This window comes from Colletes latitarsis, chromosome 7 (genome assembly GCF_051014445.1).
Source record: "Colletes latitarsis isolate SP2378_abdomen chromosome 7, iyColLati1, whole genome shotgun sequence".
Classification (NCBI taxonomy): Eukaryota; Metazoa; Arthropoda; class Insecta; order Hymenoptera; family Colletidae; genus Colletes; species Colletes latitarsis.
The window spans coordinates 5,042,547-5,063,172 of NC_135140.1; the positions used below are offsets into that span (position 1 = coordinate 5,042,547).

A 20,626-nucleotide genomic window follows, 5' to 3' on the forward strand; every position below is an offset into this window, starting at 1 on the left:
GGAATAATTATGATTCTCACGAGAACACAATGGTTGGCATTTGTTGTTTCGTTAAAAACATCCTCCCCACCGCTATTTTAATACGTCCCTACGCAACGGTCTTAACGTCGAGTTTATACGCTTTAATTAATTAATTAGATAATTAATCGATACCTTAATTATTGATCCTACGCGTGTCCCCGTACCTCGCGGTCCGGAAACCGCGATCTTATATTGGTACAGTCGGGGGAGAAAATTCTACATAATATTGAGGTTGAGTTTGTTCTCATTTTTTCTCTGTCTCTCCATCACACACATACACACACTCCCTTTCCCTCTCTCGCTCTCCCTCTCTCTCGATTTTTCATTCGTTCCCGCTCACTCGTCTTTCTGCGTTTAAGGTACTCTGAGGATAATCGTTAATTTATAATACATTTGTACACAACTTATCCCTTAATCAATAATTATATCGATTTACCTACAACGTCGCCTGGGTTTTCTCGCATTCGTTCGTCTCCTTTCATCCCTTTGTCACGCACCCATTCGCATTCACGCATTCTTTCCCTCGAGTCTGGCACCCTTTCACCCTTTTTCTCCCTTTACGATTACTAATCGCACGACCGTCGACGATCGTGCGGTTTTAAGACACGTTCAAAGAGCCTGCCGTTTCGTCGAAACGCCATTGTAACATTCAAAAGTAGCGTCGAAGTGAAAAACAAAGGTCTCGACGTAACGATAAATTATAACGGAGTAAGTTATAGAGTTGTAGAATAAGGAATCAACGTGCAAACAAACCAAAGAGTCATGCGACGACGAAACAAAACAAATTGATGTTCGTTTACCCTTAGCACTATGATCTTATCGTCCGAATAAAACGATTGATTTAATTTTCCATTTTTCTTGGTAGCACTTTCGGTGTACTTTCGTGTATTTATTGATCATTCCCCCCCTCCCCTACCCGTGAAATCTATTTCGTAGTACTTAGCTTATTTTTCGAGTCGCCCTTAAACGGCTACGACCCTTCCGATTCGTATGATCTATATCCTTAGGCGGAGGTAACGAGTTTCCCTTTAATCCCCTTTTATCGTGTAAACTAGACCGTTAAACATTAGACAGCCTTTTAACTATTTATAATAAACGTGATAGTCGACGATAACCTTAAAAACAGCGTTATTTTTCTCATCTAATTAGTAGTTCGAGGATTCTTCTGCCCCGCAAGGCTCGCGTTAATGTAATAATTCTCTGTTTAAATTGTTTACTACGCTTATTTATCTATCTACCCGTCCGTCTTTCCTATTTGTTACGTTAGCTGCAGCCCTCCGTCTCCCCTTTTGCTTTTATACTCGCATTTGCTCGCATCCTCGCTTGATGATTCGTGTCCCCCATTCATTCTCCTTTCATTCTCTTCTCGCGCGTCGCCGATTAAATTGCCTTTCTTTCTCTCTCTCTCTCTCTATCTCTCTCTCTCTTTGACTCTCATTCCCTGTTTTCTCTCATCCTTTCTATCTCACTCGCTCCCTCTCCTCCCTTTATTTCCTTTCTCTCGCTGTTGATTGATTTAATTAAACGCTACGCGGTCTTCTTACAGACTTAAGCTACGCTGATAACGCGCCCGCTATCCCGTAGCCTCGAGAAGCTGTAAGATAGACATTTATCCGAGAAGAATAGTAAAGCCGTTGCTCGTAATCCGTGAATCGTTAATTAATTAATTAATTACAATAGAAAATAATAACAACAACAGTACAGTTCCTTCATTTAAATGGTACTAGTCGTAAATAGTAGTAAATAGTTCGATTAAGACATAGCGGTACTTTGACACTTTTCATTTTATCTTTAATAGTTTCTCTCCCTCTGTCGATTATTTCTTTTGTCCCTTCGCGTTTTATAACCCTAAGCCTAAAGTGGCCGCAGCAATATTTCCAAATCGGCGTTCTGTTCGCAGGAGAGAAAAAAGAAGAAGTAGAAGCGCGTTCGAACGCGGTCTAAGGTACACTGGATTTATCGTATTCTTTCTTATTTTTTTTTTTGTCGTTTACACGCGCCGAACCCTCGATCGCCCCTCGTCGATCGGAGAACCTCGCCGATCGAAGCAGATTTATCCTACGAGCGAAAAAGTATTCTTTTCTCTCGCTTAATCTGTTTCTTTCGTTTTTTTTTTTTCCATAAAAGGGCAGTGGTCGTTGGACGTATTTTACTCAGCGAAAAGTACCGTAACAATTAAATAAGCTAAGAGTACCGTTTCAAACGCGAAATCAGAACTTACCGTAGGATCGATTTACAATACAACATATATACTGTACAATTTGTCTATTGGTGTATCTCTCTCTGTGTGTGTACATGTGAATGTGTGTGTGTGTGTGTTTTCTTGTTTTTGTCCGAGAGCATCAGTCTTATTAGGACCGTTTCAAGGGACTCGACATCTTGGAATGAGCAAAGTGAAATTCTTTTCAGACTTTTTTCGAACGACTATTTCGCACCCTTAATTCAGTCGTGGCCCGGGATAAATTACATCGAACTAATTTAAAAATAAGATATCTTAGCAAATAAAATTAAGGAATCTTAACACGGACTATAGTTATTCGAAAATTCGTTCCAACCACCAGCCGACCCTGATTTTTATTCGTCGATTTTCGTTTAATTGTACGCGACCTCTATATCTCTACGCGATCGTTCTACGTACTTATATACGATAGATGCACATCGAAACATTAAATATTACACGTTAAAGTACAAACAGTTATCTATGGTAAAGATTAGGTGCATGCGCATACAGGACTCGTAAATACTATACAGAGCGTTTCGTTATCGCGCATAACTTCGGGGGTGAATTCAGCGCGCTAAAAATGATAATTAAAAAAAAAAATTAAGAAAAAGAATTCATTTGTGGGACACCCCGCGCGACCTTATTTCCAGAATTACAGCGATTTTTTTGCGACCACAGATCATTTTGGTACGATAAATTCACCCCAAAAGGATTGTACCTATTAATAACAATACATCCTCTGTATATCGTGTCTCTCGAATCTCGTCTTTCTTTGTGTATGCCGATTTAGCCAAACAGTGTTGTATAAGTATACATATATGTCTATATATATATATATACATATATATATATATATGCATATATACGTCTCTAATAAGAATGAAGTGACTCTTTTAATTCGAGTTTGTCGCAAGCGAATATTGCTCGCTTACACGTTCCCCTCTCGTGCTCTTTTTTATTTTCCCATTGTTCGCGATGTTTTAATAGTGTCCACGCTAAGACAATAAAAAAACAAAGATGAGAACGGAAGGCATTTTCGTGGTCGTCACATTTGCGATTCGAATCCCGAAACGATCAAAATCTTCGGGAAGTGTCGCGCGAATGTCGCGTTCGTCGCGGGCCAACATTCGTCGTCACGTTTATAAATGCAAGGGCGAGAACTTATACATTCCGACGAATCGATCAGTTTAATGGAAAGATTATGCTGCTGCGTCCACGCGTACAACCTGAAAACGGTCACTCGTTTTATAATTCGGCAATTAACCATTACTTTAAATCCCTTAATTAATTAATATCCGTTAGTAACGATCTAATAAGTTTTGTATCTCTCTGATCTGGACGTACCGTCTAATATTAACCAGTAAATTCTATACAAAGAGTAAAAGTATCGATTTAAGGCTCGTTTATGGTTCTTTCTTACCCAAAAGACCTTGCTACCCCCCCTTTCTGTCCGCTAAACCTCTCTTTCGCAACCCGTTATATCGTAATAACCCATCGTTTCCAAACGCTTTCTACGTTTCGCTTCTGGCCCGTCTCCCGATATCTCTAGGAATTACGATTACAATAAACTAGTTACTTAATTGAAAAACGTTTCTTTCGGGTCCCGAATTGCTTACTGTCTGACTTACTTAAAGAGAACGATCTAAAAACGTGAGCTACTTAGAGAATTCTCTCCGTCTTAAACAATTTTCATCGCGCGAACGTCCGGTGTAAAATCATGCTCTAAAATATTGGGGTTGTGGTGATGGTGGGGGTTGGGGTATATGGGGGGGGGGCAGAGGGGGCGTAAGGAATTTTCTTAATCGATTAAAATCTCAGTCTGAAACGTCCGTCTTGATTCCGAATCCGTAACGTCGGTCTCTCAGACGACGCGCACACTCGTTTATCGTATCTCGTTCGCGTTCCCGACCGTAAAATCGTTTAAAAAAGAGAAGAAACGGACAAAGCAACGTATCCACAAACGCACACGTGATCTGAGAAATGGACGTTAAACGTCGAATTGTCGATCGACAGAAAACGTTCGATCGTAGAAAAGTAGCTAGGCTATGAATAATATTTTTTATTTTCTTTTGATTGTGTCGTGTTAATCGACGGTCGCAGAAGTAGAAAGTGCCGTTTGATGTCGATTGAATGCGAAACGCGTCTGGCGTCTGTACTTAACTATAACAACACTGGCGTGAAAACTCGTAAACGTTACCCCTTAGCGGTTAAATCTTTATCTTTAGAGGAATAATACCGTTAATTGTTATTATTGTAATACGTAAATACAACGTAACGCCTGTTTATATGTACATATTACAACCGCGGGAAAAAGTAGAAGTATCTCGTCGTCGACGATTTAATCGATATCAGCTAACGAGCGAAGGACTTATTTATCACGAAAGGACCGACGTTTTTTTTTTTTTTAGGAACTCCAAGAACAAAGAAGCAGCTGCCGCCTCGTCGAGAACCACGGTGTATCAATAATCGTTAATTACAATGAGGTATATTCGAGAAATGCTTACGAACGATTTTAAAAAACAGCTGTCGTGTGTGTTGTCGTTTATCCCCAAATCGATCGCGTTTTTTTTTCTTTCTTTTTCTTGTTTAATTCTAAGTATACCCTAAGAGATGCCTGCTGAGTAAATTGTATCCAAAAAGTAGTAGATTAAAGAAATTGCTAGCAGAAATTGCTCCGTTTGTTTGATATCTTATTAGGTTTTCTTTTTTCCTTTCGTTTTGATCGTGACGCTGTCTCTCTCGTTCGCGTGTCCCATGAGCAAAGTAACTTCGTGACTTGAAATACTCTCTACCGTCTGCCAAAAACACAACTTATTAACACGATATTTGCGACTATTCTTATCCCTCGAAACTTATCGCATGGTTTTAGTCGGGGGAAAGTAAACAGTCACGTTACGAACAAACGCGACGATCGCGCGATTTTCGCGTAAAACGCGATTGCAAATGTGACGATCCATGCGTGTGTTTTTCTCTGTGTGTGTGTTTATTTCACGCGAAACCCTCGTCGCGAAGTCGTGATTCCTTACGCAAGATCAGCAAATCGAGAAAAGTGGTAATTACCATCAGTGATGAAAAGAACTACGATTCGAAAGTTCTAGAGAGAAGTGATAAAGAAAATGATAAAAAGCGACGTATATCCGTCGTGATGATAATAAGAAAAATGGTAACAGCAATAGCGGTATCTACTATAAAGTAAATAGGCGACGGTGGATAATAATTCGAGTAATAATCACGTGTTTGCGTATTTTAATGTTGCATTTGTCCAAATTGTATAAAATACCGTTCGAAAGATTTGAAACACTCTTCAACTGCGATGAGCAAAACTCTTACTTCAATAAAAATTTGTAACGATCAGCACGTTGAGTAGAAAAAAGAATTTTTTAGGATATTGTTATATAATGAGTGTGTGAATGATATGTAATGTGAGCTGTGCTATGGTGTGAATGACAAGTGTTTCACTCGACCGCAATTCGCGCAAGATATTTAACAACATACATTCACAAACATATTCTATAACAATATCGTAAAATTTCAATTCTAGAACAAAACGTATCACAACGAACAAATAAAAATTTCAATCTATCTTAACTTTGATACTGTTTTGTAGACTGATTCTTCCATTGCTTAAGTAAAGATTTATTAAGTTCAAATAAAATTAATATGTTTGTCTCAAATTATATTTTAGCAACGTTTAATAAATATGTAAGAATAATATTTTTGATGAAACGTTCGTGCATGTATGAAGAACGATTTATTTATTTTAAAGATCAAAGAGTGCTTCAAACTGATCAGAATAATTCCAAACGCGACATATTACAATTAATTAAACAGTGTATGCCACATCAATTATATATCAATGTTTCTCAAACTTCATTATCCTACGAGTCCCCTTAATCAAACACATTTTTTGCACACCTAGAATAGAATTAAATTACTGCTTTCTTATTAAATGTAAATGTGTTTTTATATTTAAAAGACATTAATGTAATTTAAATACTTTCGTAAATTTTAATTTGAACTTTGTATACGTGATAAAGCAATGCACGATATTAAATACAAAGCGGAGTTAAACGAGTCTTTCGGAATTTATTTAATACTGTTTAATATTTAAATGCTCAGATTATTTCTTCCATCATCGGACGATGTCATGGACGATGCTACTTTTCAGAAATTAAATAGGAAATATTGCTTTTATTTAAAAACATTATTATGCTGTTTTTCTGCTGAGAGTTCGTGGATCCCAGTTTGAGAAACGCTGAAATATATCGTTTGGAAAAGTGAAGCTACGTTTGGCCTCCAAGGAACAGTATGTATCAAATCAATCAAAAGCTATATACATTCGAAATAATAGCCACCGATGACCACCATATGCCAACATGTTAAACGTATCTGATGAAAAAAATGTGATCGATTTTCACGGATAATGGAATCGCCATCTTCCTATTAGGACTAATTGGTTACCCTCTCTCATTCATTTACTTTCACTCTCTCCCTATCGAGCCCTTATTTTTCCATCGGTTTCCCCTACCCTTTTATTTCCATTTATTCCCGAATAACATCGTCTATCTACGATGGAACGATATCGCCCACACGTGTTACGCACCCGGATTCATATCTGTACCATATTATTATCGATCTTTCGTCGTACAACGAACGTTTTCGCCACGATATTACTCTCTCTACGCGACTTTCCCTGAGCGTTTCGCGCGTTTCTAATTCCTACATTCCCCTTCCCCATGTGGAAGCATCTCTTTCTCATCCCTCTCGATAGAGAAAATAAACGAAAGAAAAAAAATGTGATCGTGTGTACGGTGAGTATGAGTGTACAGAGACGTGTACATATGTGGTAATACATATACGTACATATGTCGACATATACGCGTGCACGAATGGTCGTGCATGCAAAATGTACGTACCTTTAAATAAAAAAAAAAAAAATTAAAATAAAATAATAATAACGTACGCCCCTAAATCGATATATTGTCTCCTTCTGCTTTTTAAAGGTATACATTTACACGAGCAGACATACGAGTGCGTGTACATACATATATGTTGCAATGAATAATACAGATACATGATAGAATAGCATGTAAACATGTGTTTCTCTCTCAACATCTCTCTCTGAGTGTAATAATAATAGTAATAATAATAATATTAATAATAATCATAATCATAATCATCGTTACTATCAGTTAACGCGCATAATATTATAATGTTCATCGCGACAACACTCTCTCTCTCTCTCGTTCGCTCTCTCTCGCGCTCTCTCTCTCTCTCTCTCTTCCTCACTTTCGTTATCTCTCTGTAAATATTTCTACTTCGCTCTGAATTTCTCTCGTGATTACTCCTACTTTATTAATCGTTTCCCTTTTCTCCGTTTCGCTTTATCCTATCCTGTATTTTATTTCTCAGCTTCTTTCTCGCTGTATCTCCCCTCCCTCTATCTCTCTCTCTCAATTTTCCTTTATTCTTGACTTAACATCTTTATCTCGACTGTTCCTTAAGGAGTACCTTAAGATCAGAGACAATGCGCTTTAAGCTGACATACACGTTTTATACTGCTACTGTGCTGACAGCGGGGTGTTCGACTTTTTCGTCCGGTTCGAATTAGTGAAATTTTCTTGGAAAATTGTTTTTTTTCCCTCTCGATCAACGTATCTCCCTCTCCTCTTTCTCTTTCCCTTTCCATTTCCATTTCTGGTCTTTCGTGTGCGGAGTTCTTTTCGGGCTCGTCGAGTTCGGCTTCGTGGGCTCGTTAAATTATCGTCGGAAAGTCGGACACCCCTCTCGGTACAGAGAGTTTTCTTTTTTTTTTCATATAGTCTGCGGGCACTGGGAATAAGACGGACAGAAAGCGTGCGAGCGTAAAGATCCTTAAATGTATCCCTTATTTCTGAGGTAAAACACAACGAACAGGAATACGTTTTCGCAGCTTCGACGACGCATCGACCCCGGGCCGATTTCTCTCGTGATCTCGGCCGAAACACGTTGCGGGCCGATGCGATCGAACCTCACAAACGCATATTGTGTATCGTTCTTTTTCATTTCGTTCTTTATTTCTTTCATTTTTTTTAGTATTTAACTCTTGTTCCGCGTTAACTATCGTTCCACTATAATATTCTAATCGTTCGGCTCGTAGGGGGGCACGATCTTACCAATATAATGCTAAACGTTACAAGTATACAGGTCATGTTATTACAGTTAACAATTTCATTTATTATCGTTACAATCGTCGACTATTTTTTTCCCCCATTACGTTTATTTACCTTATACTTCACACTAAAATATGATAAAAAGTAGATCGATCGAATTCTCGACTCGTTTCGATGCGAGACAAAGCATTCCAAACTGTAGGAATTCCATTCACTAAAGTGCAAAAAATCGTTTTACGTTTCTTTTCTTTCTCTCTCTCTCTCTTTTTCTCTCACACACTCTCCCCCTTTCTCTCTCTCTCTTTCTCTCTTGTCATTTTTCTCGGTCGTTCTCTCGAGCGAAATGAAGACACGGGCAACTTGCTTCGAACGTTTCACGTCCGACGGCCACCATTTTACTAAATAAGGCCAACGTATTCGAACTGTTAAAACTTTTATTCGATTGCCATAAAATATTTTATAAATCAAATATTTATTCGAAAAGTAAGATATAAATAAGTATTTATATTTCATTTGATTATATCCGTGGACACTGTAGTTTACGTTTGTTGTACGCTACAGTAATTTAATAACGTATCCTAACTAAATTAATTGAAAAAAAAAAAATCCTCTCGTGATCGTCGATCGAGAAACGTCAACGCGTCTTCGAATAAATCGTTATTGTTTCCTTTTTGTGTATCTCGTTTTCTTTTTTGGCAGCTCTCGAGTAGCATTTCACGAAGTAAAGTCTTTCGTTACATTCGTCCGTTCCATATTCGTTCTTCCAATCCGTTAATGCACTCACGATTTCGTTAAGAACCTCTAATTTCTCTCTCCATTGTATTCCGCCCCCCCGTCCCATCGCTTAAGTCTCTGAACGTGAAAAGCATTTAATGTGATGTAAAGTGGTGTGTCAAACATGTGTCAATGGGTGTGTGTACACGTGTATATTTTCTTTTGCGCACACAACGTGTCGTTAATATGGTTCGGTTATAATAAACCCTCCACACGTCGATATAAGTTTTTTTTTTTTATCTCTCACACTTATAGCAGGACACTTAACATAAATGTACATTTAGAATTTTCTCTCTTATATGAAACCTCGCTTGTATGTGTTTGTGTGTGCATGTATGTGTGTTTCTTTAAACCTGTACGTTTCCTTTCGCTACTATAATAATGTTTCTATTATGTTTTTCTTCTTTCATTAAGACAACACGATTACTTTGTCCTTTGTAATTAGAATTTAATTCCTTAACTGCTTCTATGTAAACGTAATTTAGAATATTCTCGGTGTGTGTACCTGTGTACGCGTGTGTCTCCGGTGTGTACGTCCGTACATGCATATACATATGTGACACACATTTCCCCTATCTTATCATTAAATCCGTTTGTCGGTTTTCTCTCGTCTGAAATCGCGCCTACCTTCTTTCTGTTGCGATTCGCGCCATGTGCCTTCGTGCGATTTATTACCGAAATTCTAATCGCGCTAACCAAATACTATTTACCGATGACATCGCTACCTCGATTTCCCTCTCCTTATTGTTGGACTTTTTTTGTTGCGATTAAACAAGCGTTAAGTTCTATGTCTGACGACGGTAAAGATACTTGGCAACAGCTCGAGAAGTTCAAAAATTTTTTCCTTTTTTTTTTTTCTTTGGGGCCGTTAAATCGAACACAAGAAAACCGATGACCGGACGAAAAAATTGGCTCAGGCAGTGGTATATGTACTTAATCACCGGATGAGAATTTGTGCTTAAATCGAGCGAACGATTGACATTTTAAACGTTAAAAACTATTTCGACTGACGATCATCTTTCCCGAACGTTATTCCATACACCTTGGAAAAATGCCCACGCGTCGACACTCGCGGCAAACATATTATTATATTATCGTGCTTCGATGCTGTTCTCGCCCACCACGTCAACAAACAAGAGGAAAAATGCGAACGTTCAAGGATCAATTGAATTGTAATAATAAGCGTGTAAAAAATGCAATGACCAATACGTCGTTGTGGTATCAACTAATTATATTAATATCGATTAAAGATACGATTAAACTCATCGATAAACAACGGTTTCTCGTTATAGATTACAATATGAGTAGTAAGTATTTACGTATAATTATTTAATTATATGACCAGTCTTCAGTGAGCGGGACGTCAAGTATGCGTTAACGTTAAAAACAGACATGTAACGCCCCCGGAATTATAATATATTTATCGTTTTTCCTTTGCTTTAAATATTGAACGCTTAACCTTTTTTTTTTTTTAACCTCGCGAACCTAACGTATGTGTATTCGTAAAATTAAAAGATTCAACATGCGTGCACTACCTAATTAAATTAAAGACGAAAGTGAATACCTAAATATAAATTATATCTTCAAGGAATTCTTTCAGTGTACAAAAAAAAAAAAGAAGAAAAAGAAAGAAAAACGAAAACAAACAATGATTAAGAGAAGATTAAGTTACGAAATGCATGAAGAAATGGGAAAACGGTAAAATTGTAACGGTTCGAAGAATGAATTTAATCCTACGACTGCGTAGAAAGATGAGAATACTAAAATATGTAAAAGTGTAAAAAGTTAATTCTATATTCCGGTTAGTAAAGACGAATAATTTTGTACTCTCCCCGTTGCAGTGCCTTACGACAATAACAAACAAAAAGGAAATAATCTAACAGCTGTCTGGAGTTTTCTATACTTAAATCTTAATATACAATTAAAGTGGTCTCAGTCCTACAAGTCGGCAATAAATATTAAGCGGTAAGATCCATGCTTTCTAACACACGAAGTCGCCCAATATTGACAGAGTCTTCTCTCGTCCGAAAAAGAAAAAAAAAAATACAAGAAAAACATATCGGCCTAAAATAGCACAAATACAAAATGACACTCGAAAATTATAAGAACGAACCTAGCCAGGGAGAACTTACAAAACCAAAAAAAAAGAAAAAAAAGAAGACAAAAGAAAAAATAGAAAGGAGGAAAAAAGACAGTAACAACCCTGAGAGCAAGCCGTAGTTCGCGAGTTCGCGAACACGACAGGTAGTAACAACGGTTAGAATCAAAGTATCTTTCCCTATTTGCTACGTATTTACGTTAATTAGATGCATTATCTCTGTATTGAAAAATACTAATAATATTGCGTTAAATATAAATATATTATCTGTTATAATTATTTAATCGTCAATTATTTCAAATAGTCCCGCTAGTTCCCGCTTTCCTGTCATCATTTTGTGTCAGTGTGTGTGTGAGTGTGTTTCTCAAATCCATTGCTACCACTTTCGCTCGTTATCTTGATACTATAACTTCCGACCGTACCCTAAAATATACGTATATACACAGTGCGGCAAGGCAGCCATTTTGTTTAAACTTTGTATTATCTTTTTCTTCCCCGTTACCTTTTTTTACTTCGTTCCACGCTAGAGTAAATTTAAAAATCACTCTGAGACTCGTTAATTATAATACAAATTAATTTACCTCGCTTACCGATTTCAACAAACACATTAATTATCGTTAACGCGTCTATAAAACAAATGTATTAATAATCACTTTCTCCCTAACTCTCCTTTGCATACACTTAAAAGCCTTTAAATTTATCATACGCTTTAACTTTATTTAAAAATTGATAATATAGTAGTAAGGAATACAATTAGTTACTTCGTAATAATTATAATCATAATCGATATACTAGTGGTTCTTGTTTACGTTCATTTATTATATTACTTTATAAAATAAGTTCTGAAAAAACAGCCATAGAGATAAAACTTTTTTTAATTCTCTTTTTTTTTCAATCTATTAAATTTGCCGCTCTCGCTCACCTTTCTCTCTCTCCCTCGCTCTCCCACTCTCTCGCGCCTCTCAAGTAGGTATTAAACAACGTATTATTTAGAACAACCACAAAGTCACTGTTTATTTTTGTCCGCGTTTATCTATTTAGCGTCTTATCGATTCACTATTGTTTGGATGTTCGATATAACTTGTGACCTGTTTAAATTCATTTTTTTTCATTTTTACTTCTTTTAATGCGCGTAGAACTGTGTACGTGTTTGAATGTGTATCTGTGAGAGTGCGTATATGTTACGTGTATCCGTGTAATTACCATAACAATTAGTGTACAAATTGTTTATGTTTGATTGAGCTCCCCACTCGTCTTTTCTTGTCTTTAGTTTAGTCAAGTAAACGTGTTATTGCGTTGATCCCAGAAGTTTCCACGAGTCGCGTTTGTTATGCTTTCTCTTCATCCCAGTGACTTTTACGTATCCCTGTTCTACAGCACTACATGATACTGTTAACAAGAACTTCAACAAGGAAATATATCGAATTGAGACGCGAAATGGTATCGAACGTTCAAATGGTTGTATATACAGAATAAGTACAGTGTATAATCGATTGGGAAAAGTCGATCGATAGCGAAAAATCTCGATCGCTTCTATTTACTCCGTATATTTTAATGCGATGGAGACGAAAATAAAAGACAAATGAAAGAAAGAACAAGTATGAATATCATATATATGTTATGTATATATATATATATATATATATTTTTTTGTCGCGAGTTAAAATGTGTTTACATTACGAAAGGGCACTGCAATTTGACAAGAAAAAGAATAGTCGCTATGAAGAGACACACTAATCGTATTGAGATCATAACGAGGAAGCTTACTCAAATTGCTGGATCCATTATTGTAACCTACTAATTACCTTGTGACATTGTAAAAAATTTAAAAATTACATTAGAGCGTAATACTTGCGATTTCTTATTGACAAAAGTAAGACACAACGCGACCCGCTCAGTAATAAACATGAGCATATTTGAGAACATTCTTCCGAAATATTTCTTGTTTAGAACTATGGTAAATCCTACAGAGTAAATACAATTAAGTCATATATTTAATCAGGTAGACTTTTCAGATCGACGCCCCCCGCCGAGAAAAACCGCACACAAGTTTACACAAATACCCCTCCCTCCATCCTTAGATACCGTGATCTCATCTCTAATCATCTAAAATTTAAAAACACTTATAAGCATCATCGTACAATATTTGTAATTATCATAGACAGTAATAATAGTGTGTAATAGTAGTGCAATCGTAGTGGTTGCAGTAGGAGCAGTCGCAACAGTAAATAGTGATAAATAGCTGTAAATAGTTTTATAATGGTAATAGTAGTATAATAGTAATAATTATTATAGAAGTAATAATAATAGTAACAATAATTGTAGCCTTAAACGTGCCTAATAATTAACTATTATAAATCCGAGGTAAAAAATAAACTAGTTTCCACATATTTGATGCAATATAGCCGTACAGAAACCCGTCTGACGGTTAAGAAGTTCTTATGATACAATTCTTTTACGTTCTTTTTCTTTACTTTAAAAATCATCATCATCGTTTTCGTTTCTATTCTCGTCCTCTTCCTTCCAAACGCAATAAACTTCCGCGACTCGGTCGGAAACGGAAAAGGACCAGACGAAACTTAATATAGAGAAAGTCAAAAGCGAAAGACAGTAGAAGAAAAAGAAATAGACAATATGTCTAAGACAACTACTATAATGATATGACGTGAAAAAGTAAATAAAGAAAGATGCTTAAGGAAACTGCACCCTGCTGTCAAAGAGTTATAGATTATACATACATCATATTAAAATGATCTATTTTTACTTTACACTATCTCTGTAGTTTAGGTATAAGTCAGCCTGTATTAACACCTTACTTAATTATTTCATTAATTACTCGTTACGTTTTTCATTTTTTTTTTTTAAATCCTTCGGTTATTCAGCATAACAACTATTTAATAAATACGAGATCGTGGAGGGACGGGTGTCTCAAATGTGCAAGTCAATCGCTGACCTTCCACTTGGAGACCGTTAATAATATTAGACTTCTTTTATTTATTATTCTTATTTTCAAATTACCGAAGAGTGATTTACTAAATGTATGTAATAAAGGAGGTGAACGAGCATCGAAATTTGTGCCATTCACTGAGAAGTAATTTCTCGAACGAGATCTCATTCACCCCCGCGTAAATGCTGTTAAATAATTAATGATTCAGCATTCCTTGTTCTTTACACTCGCATTTTACTGTTTTTACGTCACTTAATCCCAACTCGATCTAGTTTATTCTTATAATACTTCTATGTTCCGCTTCCTACCCTCTATCCCAGTGCCATACACAAAATTCGCTTGCACCATGGGTGTTTTTTTTTTTTTTTGTTTATCGTAAACTCTTGATCTGTCTTCGTTTTGAGTTATTTTTTTTTTCTTTTTTTTTTTATCTCACACTCTCTCTCTCGCGCGCGCTCTCTCTCTCTCTCTCTTGAATAAGTATGATAGTTCCGTTTCCTTTTGCTGTTTTCCAGTTTATTTTGAAACCCGACAAGATCATGGGCCGTTCTCGCGAGCGATCAATGAAATCAATGTTTCGAGCAACCTAACACCCTCTTTTCCTTGACGCTTCCGTTTTACAAACTTGGGCAGATGCTGCCGTCTCTTCTCTCTTTTTAATGCCGAAAAAAGATATGTCGTAAAATATTATTGGATCAACTGCGAATACGACCGCTCGCGAACGACATGCTGGCTCGGTTGAGACATTCTTTGCCTAAAAAACAAACCGTGAAATCGACGACAAAGAAAAAAACCACCAAAAACTATGATACACTGATCCAAACATAATTCTGTGAGCAATACCAGATATACTATTAAACTATTAATTTTCAGACTCTCTGAAAGAAAAACTCATCGAATCTATCGAACGCCAACGTGCCAATGATACGAAACATGATCTTCGTTGCTATTCCCCCCCCCCCCCTTTTGAGCAAAAATTGCAAAGAACGTCCCAGATCCGAGCACAGATTCACGATCGATATACAAGTTGCGTTTTCCCCGAATATGTAATAAGAAATAACCCACGAGCAAGGCCAAGCCATTCAGCGCATCTCTCCATCACGGGTCAATTAAAATGGTCATGAAGTTTGCCACTCTTTGAAATCAAAGCCTTGCTGGGGTTTAGGGGCGCTGGCGGCATACCCACCTTGGTTGCTTTCTCCTCCCTGATATGAACGCTGAGGATAACTGGTGTCAGCGTAATTACCATATGCGGAGTACCCAGTATAATCCGGAGTCTTAGCTGAACTGCTACTGGATCCAGGTGCACCTGAGCCGGTGGTCTGTCGTGAATACATATCACCTGGAACATTGATTTTCAACGTGACATTACCCACCCACGCCACTTATCCCGCCTAAATTATTTAAAAGCTGAAACTACTCTGATAACGAAAGATACATTTTCGATACTTTTCGTCGACGGTGTATATATATATATATTTATATATAAATAATCGCTAATACGACCGGACTATGCCATCTACAATCGAGAAGAGCGTTCAAAAAATACTCTGAGCATGCATTTGAAAGATCTGCGAATCGTGTAAAGGGAAAACAAAGCCAATTCGCTTTCCGTAAAATTCTAACAAATGAAAAAAAGTATCTAAAAATATATCTCGAGTATTTTTTTTTTTATTTATTTACAAATACGTTAGTGTGTGTTTGTGTGTGTTCGTGTATTTAAAATAGCGTAATTATATTTATACAAAATGCTGAGACCAGTACGTTTAAGACTTGGAAACTTAAAGCACGTTTTCCTCGGTTTGCTGTTCGATAATCGTTATATGCTTTGTGGACAATTACAAATGTTCTTACATAAAAGTAATTTTCGTAAAGGATTTCCAGGGAAATAAACTTATTACACAGAACAAGCAGAAAATAATACTGATCTCAGAGTTTCGAGGACGAATTTATGCCTATTATTGCTCCGAAACCAAGCGAAATACTGCACACTTATTTATTAGAAAATGAACTCGATTCTTTTGTATCAAATTAATTTTGAGTAACTGAAAATTAGTGAACGTAGAATATTAAGACATAAATTCGTCGCAAGTTCTGCTGGTAGGCAATAAAGGAAATGAAAGGAGCGAGAGTAGGATTGCACTATCATACATTACTGTGAATCAATCGTTTTCAGAAAAAATTGAATCTTTAACTTTTTACAACAACGTCTTACAATGGAACATACATAGAGACATTTGAAAAATTAGTTCCAAATACCTACTCTATTTCTAATAGTGCCACGACAGTAATCAACTAGTGGAAATATTTAAAAGAATAACTTATTAAAGGGGTACTGGCCAGCTATTATTTCTAGGAGGTATTATTGAAAAGTAAACAAAAAATAACCAATAAGTAGAAAGAAAATACTTGTATTGGTTCGCATAGGACGAAAAGGTGACAAGATATTTAAACAAAAAAAAAAAAAATAAAAAACCATAAAATCAGAAGTGAAATGAACGGATGAATAAGTGCGAAATTCGGATGATTACTACGATTTACTAACTAACAATAATAAGCATAAGAAGTATTCTAAGCGTAGCTTCAATCTGATGTTATGTCTACGTCTAAATATTTCAAATTTTTGCTGCTATAATATATATATGTAAACTTCTTTCAATTTCAAATACATATTTATAATTCGTACGATCGAAAGGTACATGCTTTTGAAATTCTGCACGCAACAAATCAAGCGTTAGAAACACGAAAATCAGGATCGTCGATTAACAAACTAATCTAATAAATCTGCAAGTATTGGAAGAATTTGGAATCATACAGGATCTCGCGGGTATAGGTGTGACAATATTTTATTCGGTAAAAAAAAAAAGAAAAAGAAAATAAATCTCGTCTCGTTTATAATACACTTAAGACACGAATATTTCTGTTCTTCCAACCCCTATGCACAAAAGCTCGTCTCTTCCGTAAACCCCAAAAGCCAAAAACGCATTAGTATTTGTTAACAAGGCAACGGACCGTTAATATTGCCCTAGTGACACGACATCGTCTCGATAAATGCATCCTTAACGCTTTCGAACGATAGGTATCAGGCAACGCGATCTCGCCACTAGGATCACAGTCATGCCGAACACGATGTAAACCGACAAATCGATCTTTTAAATTAATCGTAAACTGTCGATCGCCAACGAAGGAAAAGAGCCTCTGTACGTTAAAAGTGCATATGACCAACAATAAGACTCGAAAAAGACTGGGGCTCGATTCGACAAAACTTAAAAAGAGAAAAAAGAAAATCAGAAAACGAAACAGTAGATGACTTTTGTAGTTAGGCTCGAATAGGTGAAACTGGAGCTGTATGATGCGAAAGGGTGGAAAGAGGAAAGACTTTGTTTGACTGAGCTTGAAGACTCACCCTGCGGGCCAGAGGGGTTCGAGTTGGAGTTGGGCTGCGAGGAGTTGGGCTGAGGGGGCTGAGGTGGTGGCTGGGTCCCAGGAGGAGGCCCATTCTGTGGCATGTTCCAGGAGTTCCAGGAACCCCCGGGCCCGCCCCCCGCAGCCCCGCCAGTACCCGCCGTGGGCCCGTAGCCCCCTGAAGCGGCCGCCGCCGGCCCACCTGCGATCATCAACCACACAAAACACGTGTCACCGACCACCGTCGTCTTCTTATGCTTTTTTTCAGGGTACGTTTACACTGCCGCGACATTGCTTCCTCGCAGAACACGCCTGAAACCCTTGAAACGAGCCTGCTTCCATGAAACGCCGATCCCCCGATTCATGATTTCTCTCATAAACGACGTTCTTGCGTTCGAAAGTAAACAAAATTCATGGTTCTGAGTCGAGCGTTCTCAAGAAAGGTACGAGAGCGTAAATAGTATTCAAGCCCATTTCGAGTACCATTTATTATAAACAATAAATTCCCATAGCATAACAGTACCAAACCATATTTTTCTTTCCTTTTTAAAAAAGAATCAAGCTACGAGGCCAAGAAGCTCTGGGTCAAGATTTAATGCTTGGCAGTCGTATTTGTGCTACAATTATTTACATACTGATCGACATTATACTTTGCAAAACAAGGTTAAATTTTACGTTTCAAGTTTAAAACTTGAGCTTCGCTGCTGAAGGGACGCTTGGAAGTTTCCTCTTTCGTAAACGTGTAAGCCTGATGTTCGTCGTGCTCGTTTTCATTTTTAAGTGCTTCAAGTGTATTCTGAGCCGTTTATCGCGCGCGACTCGTCGCGGCAGTGTAAACGTACCCCAACTTGGTCAACCACTTCAGTGCCAAGCATGCACCGGTGAGCGGTGTTTTTAATCGAATTATGATATTTTTAAAAGAAACACTTTATAAAAAAAAAAAAAAAAGAAGAAAACGCGAGCACATGCTCACCGTTTTTCTGCTGACGATTCTAGAACTGCTGGAAAAGATATGTGGACTTTTAAGCAACAGACTCCAAAGCGTTTCAATCACTTTTGTATAATGTCTATCGCTAATGGTGAACTTACCTCGGAATCTTCTCTTCTGAAATAATGTGATGATAGTATCTTCTGCAGAACAGTGAAGGCAAATTTATTGAATGGTATGTTTCTATGAATGTAGGTATTTTAAATTCATAACGCGCGTTATAAAACTTGCCCGCTCGTTGCAGTCTTGGCACTTAAATGGGTTAATTTTGCTTATGAAATGTTTTTTTTCTTTTATCTAGTCTTTTTAACGCTAGTCGTTCAATATCGTTCGACTTAAAACGTTCATGCTTGGCTCTCACAATAGACAATCAAGCACAAACTTTACAGATAAGATTATGAGGTCCAATGTTTTGAAAGTGTTTATTATGTCAATTCAGACTCTAAGAAAAGGAAGTTCTAACTTAGAAAGATACATGTCGTATAAAACTCTATTATTATATACTAACTACGAAATAATGGCTGCATTTCTGTTTATACAAATGACGAAACTATTGCATCGTAAAGAGATTATATATGAAGCCTAATATTCAAACGCAAATTATAATCGTACCGGGAAACACGCGATATTTAAAATATATATACGTATCAAGCGATTAACAGGCCTAAATTGACATAATTTGACATTCATTTGATATTTATGATGTCCTATTTGTATTCTCTTTCCATAATATAACCTCCAGGGGGCATCGAAATAAAAGTGATAATCGTACATTATAGGTATTTGTTTTCTCATGTTCTTATCTTTCTCTTTCTTCTCCTAACATCTCCAAGGAGGATGGAGGGGGAGAGGACAGGATCAAAGTTATTGTTAATCTTTATAACTATGACCTTATCGTGTGTTGTCCTAACAAATGCGTAAATGGTGTTGACATCGGCGAATAAACAATCACAAAATGAATTATCATCGAAACAGTGTTATACGAATTTTAAAGTCAACATTGCCACCATTTTCAATTCGTTGCAATTAAAAGGCTGTATATATATAAATATAACAATTATACCCTATCGCACGGGAAATAAAATTACACTCTGAACTTTAAAAATTACATCGCGCATTTGATCGAAAGCTACGATGTATTTAATTTTCAACTAAGTATAATCGAGCATCGAGATTAAGATATACTTTATCGTTTCAAACTTAAAATGTATCCACGGGTATTATTGTATCAAATTCGTGAATACGAATTTCGATAAAAAGAAACGAAGAATTAGAAGATATAAAATCGAAATATGTCTTAACAACTCACCATAACTTCCGTAACCTTGAGTAGCTGCTGCAGGTTGGACGTTGTAACTGCTACTCCACTGATGATGTGGTGGTGGTGGAATTTGTTGCTGTTGTGGCGGACCAGGAGGTGCACCCCAACCCTGAGAATTATACTGAGTAGTGTACCCAGCGTATCCACCAGTTTGAGGACTAGTACCCCACCCCTGATACTGCTGCATCATGTTCCCTGGTGGACCCATCGGGCCACCCATCATAGGTCCACCCATTTGTCCATTCGGGCCACCCATTGGACCCATATTCCCAGCCATACCCATTGGAGGTCCACCCGGTTGCGGTGGACCCCACTGTCCCTGATGACTATCGTTCATTTTACTAGACGAATCCCGTGGCTCTGCACGCTTGATTTCAACCTGAAACAAGAAAAATAGAGAAGATCCTATGAAATGTCAATTTCACATACCTTACTGTAATTGTAACTAACAAAAATTATGCGATAGGACTCCAACTTTGAATAGAACTAAAACAACTCCATTGTTGCCTTAATAAATTTCCTCCTTTTATAAGTATACAGTCGTTTAAGTTTTTTTTTTTTTTAAACTCGCCAAGTCTTACATAAATTCTAAATATATTCTAATTTTTTTATCTTTTATATAACGCATAATGTATGGTATTCTAAATCTTCTTTTGTTCAACTGACGCTTATATAATAGTAACTAAGCATACAGCCATT

General features: G+C 37.0%; 1 protein-coding gene across 7 annotated transcripts in view; it reads right to left on the bottom strand.

The window, feature by feature from the left end:
- The window catches only part of Hrb27c (Heterogeneous nuclear ribonucleoprotein at 27C), a 33,634-nt gene that overhangs the window by 9,120 nt on the left and 3,888 nt on the right, over nucleotides 1-20,626 (bottom strand). For 4 of the 7 annotated variants that reach the window (XM_076769294.1, XM_076769293.1, XM_076769291.1 and 1 more), the window contains exons 5-7: nucleotides 19,916-20,306; nucleotides 17,620-17,820; nucleotides 15,400-15,555 (exon numbers count right to left, since the gene is read on the bottom strand). In XM_076769294.1, the coding sequence (XP_076625409.1) occupies nucleotides 15,400-15,555; nucleotides 17,620-17,820; nucleotides 19,916-20,306 (748 nt within the window). Of the gene's footprint in view, nucleotides 1-1,437; nucleotides 14,866-15,399; nucleotides 15,556-17,619; nucleotides 17,821-19,915; nucleotides 20,307-20,626 lie in introns of those variants that run through there. The other 3 variants (XM_076769295.1, XM_076769296.1, XM_076769297.1) reach the window with 3 other exon arrangements.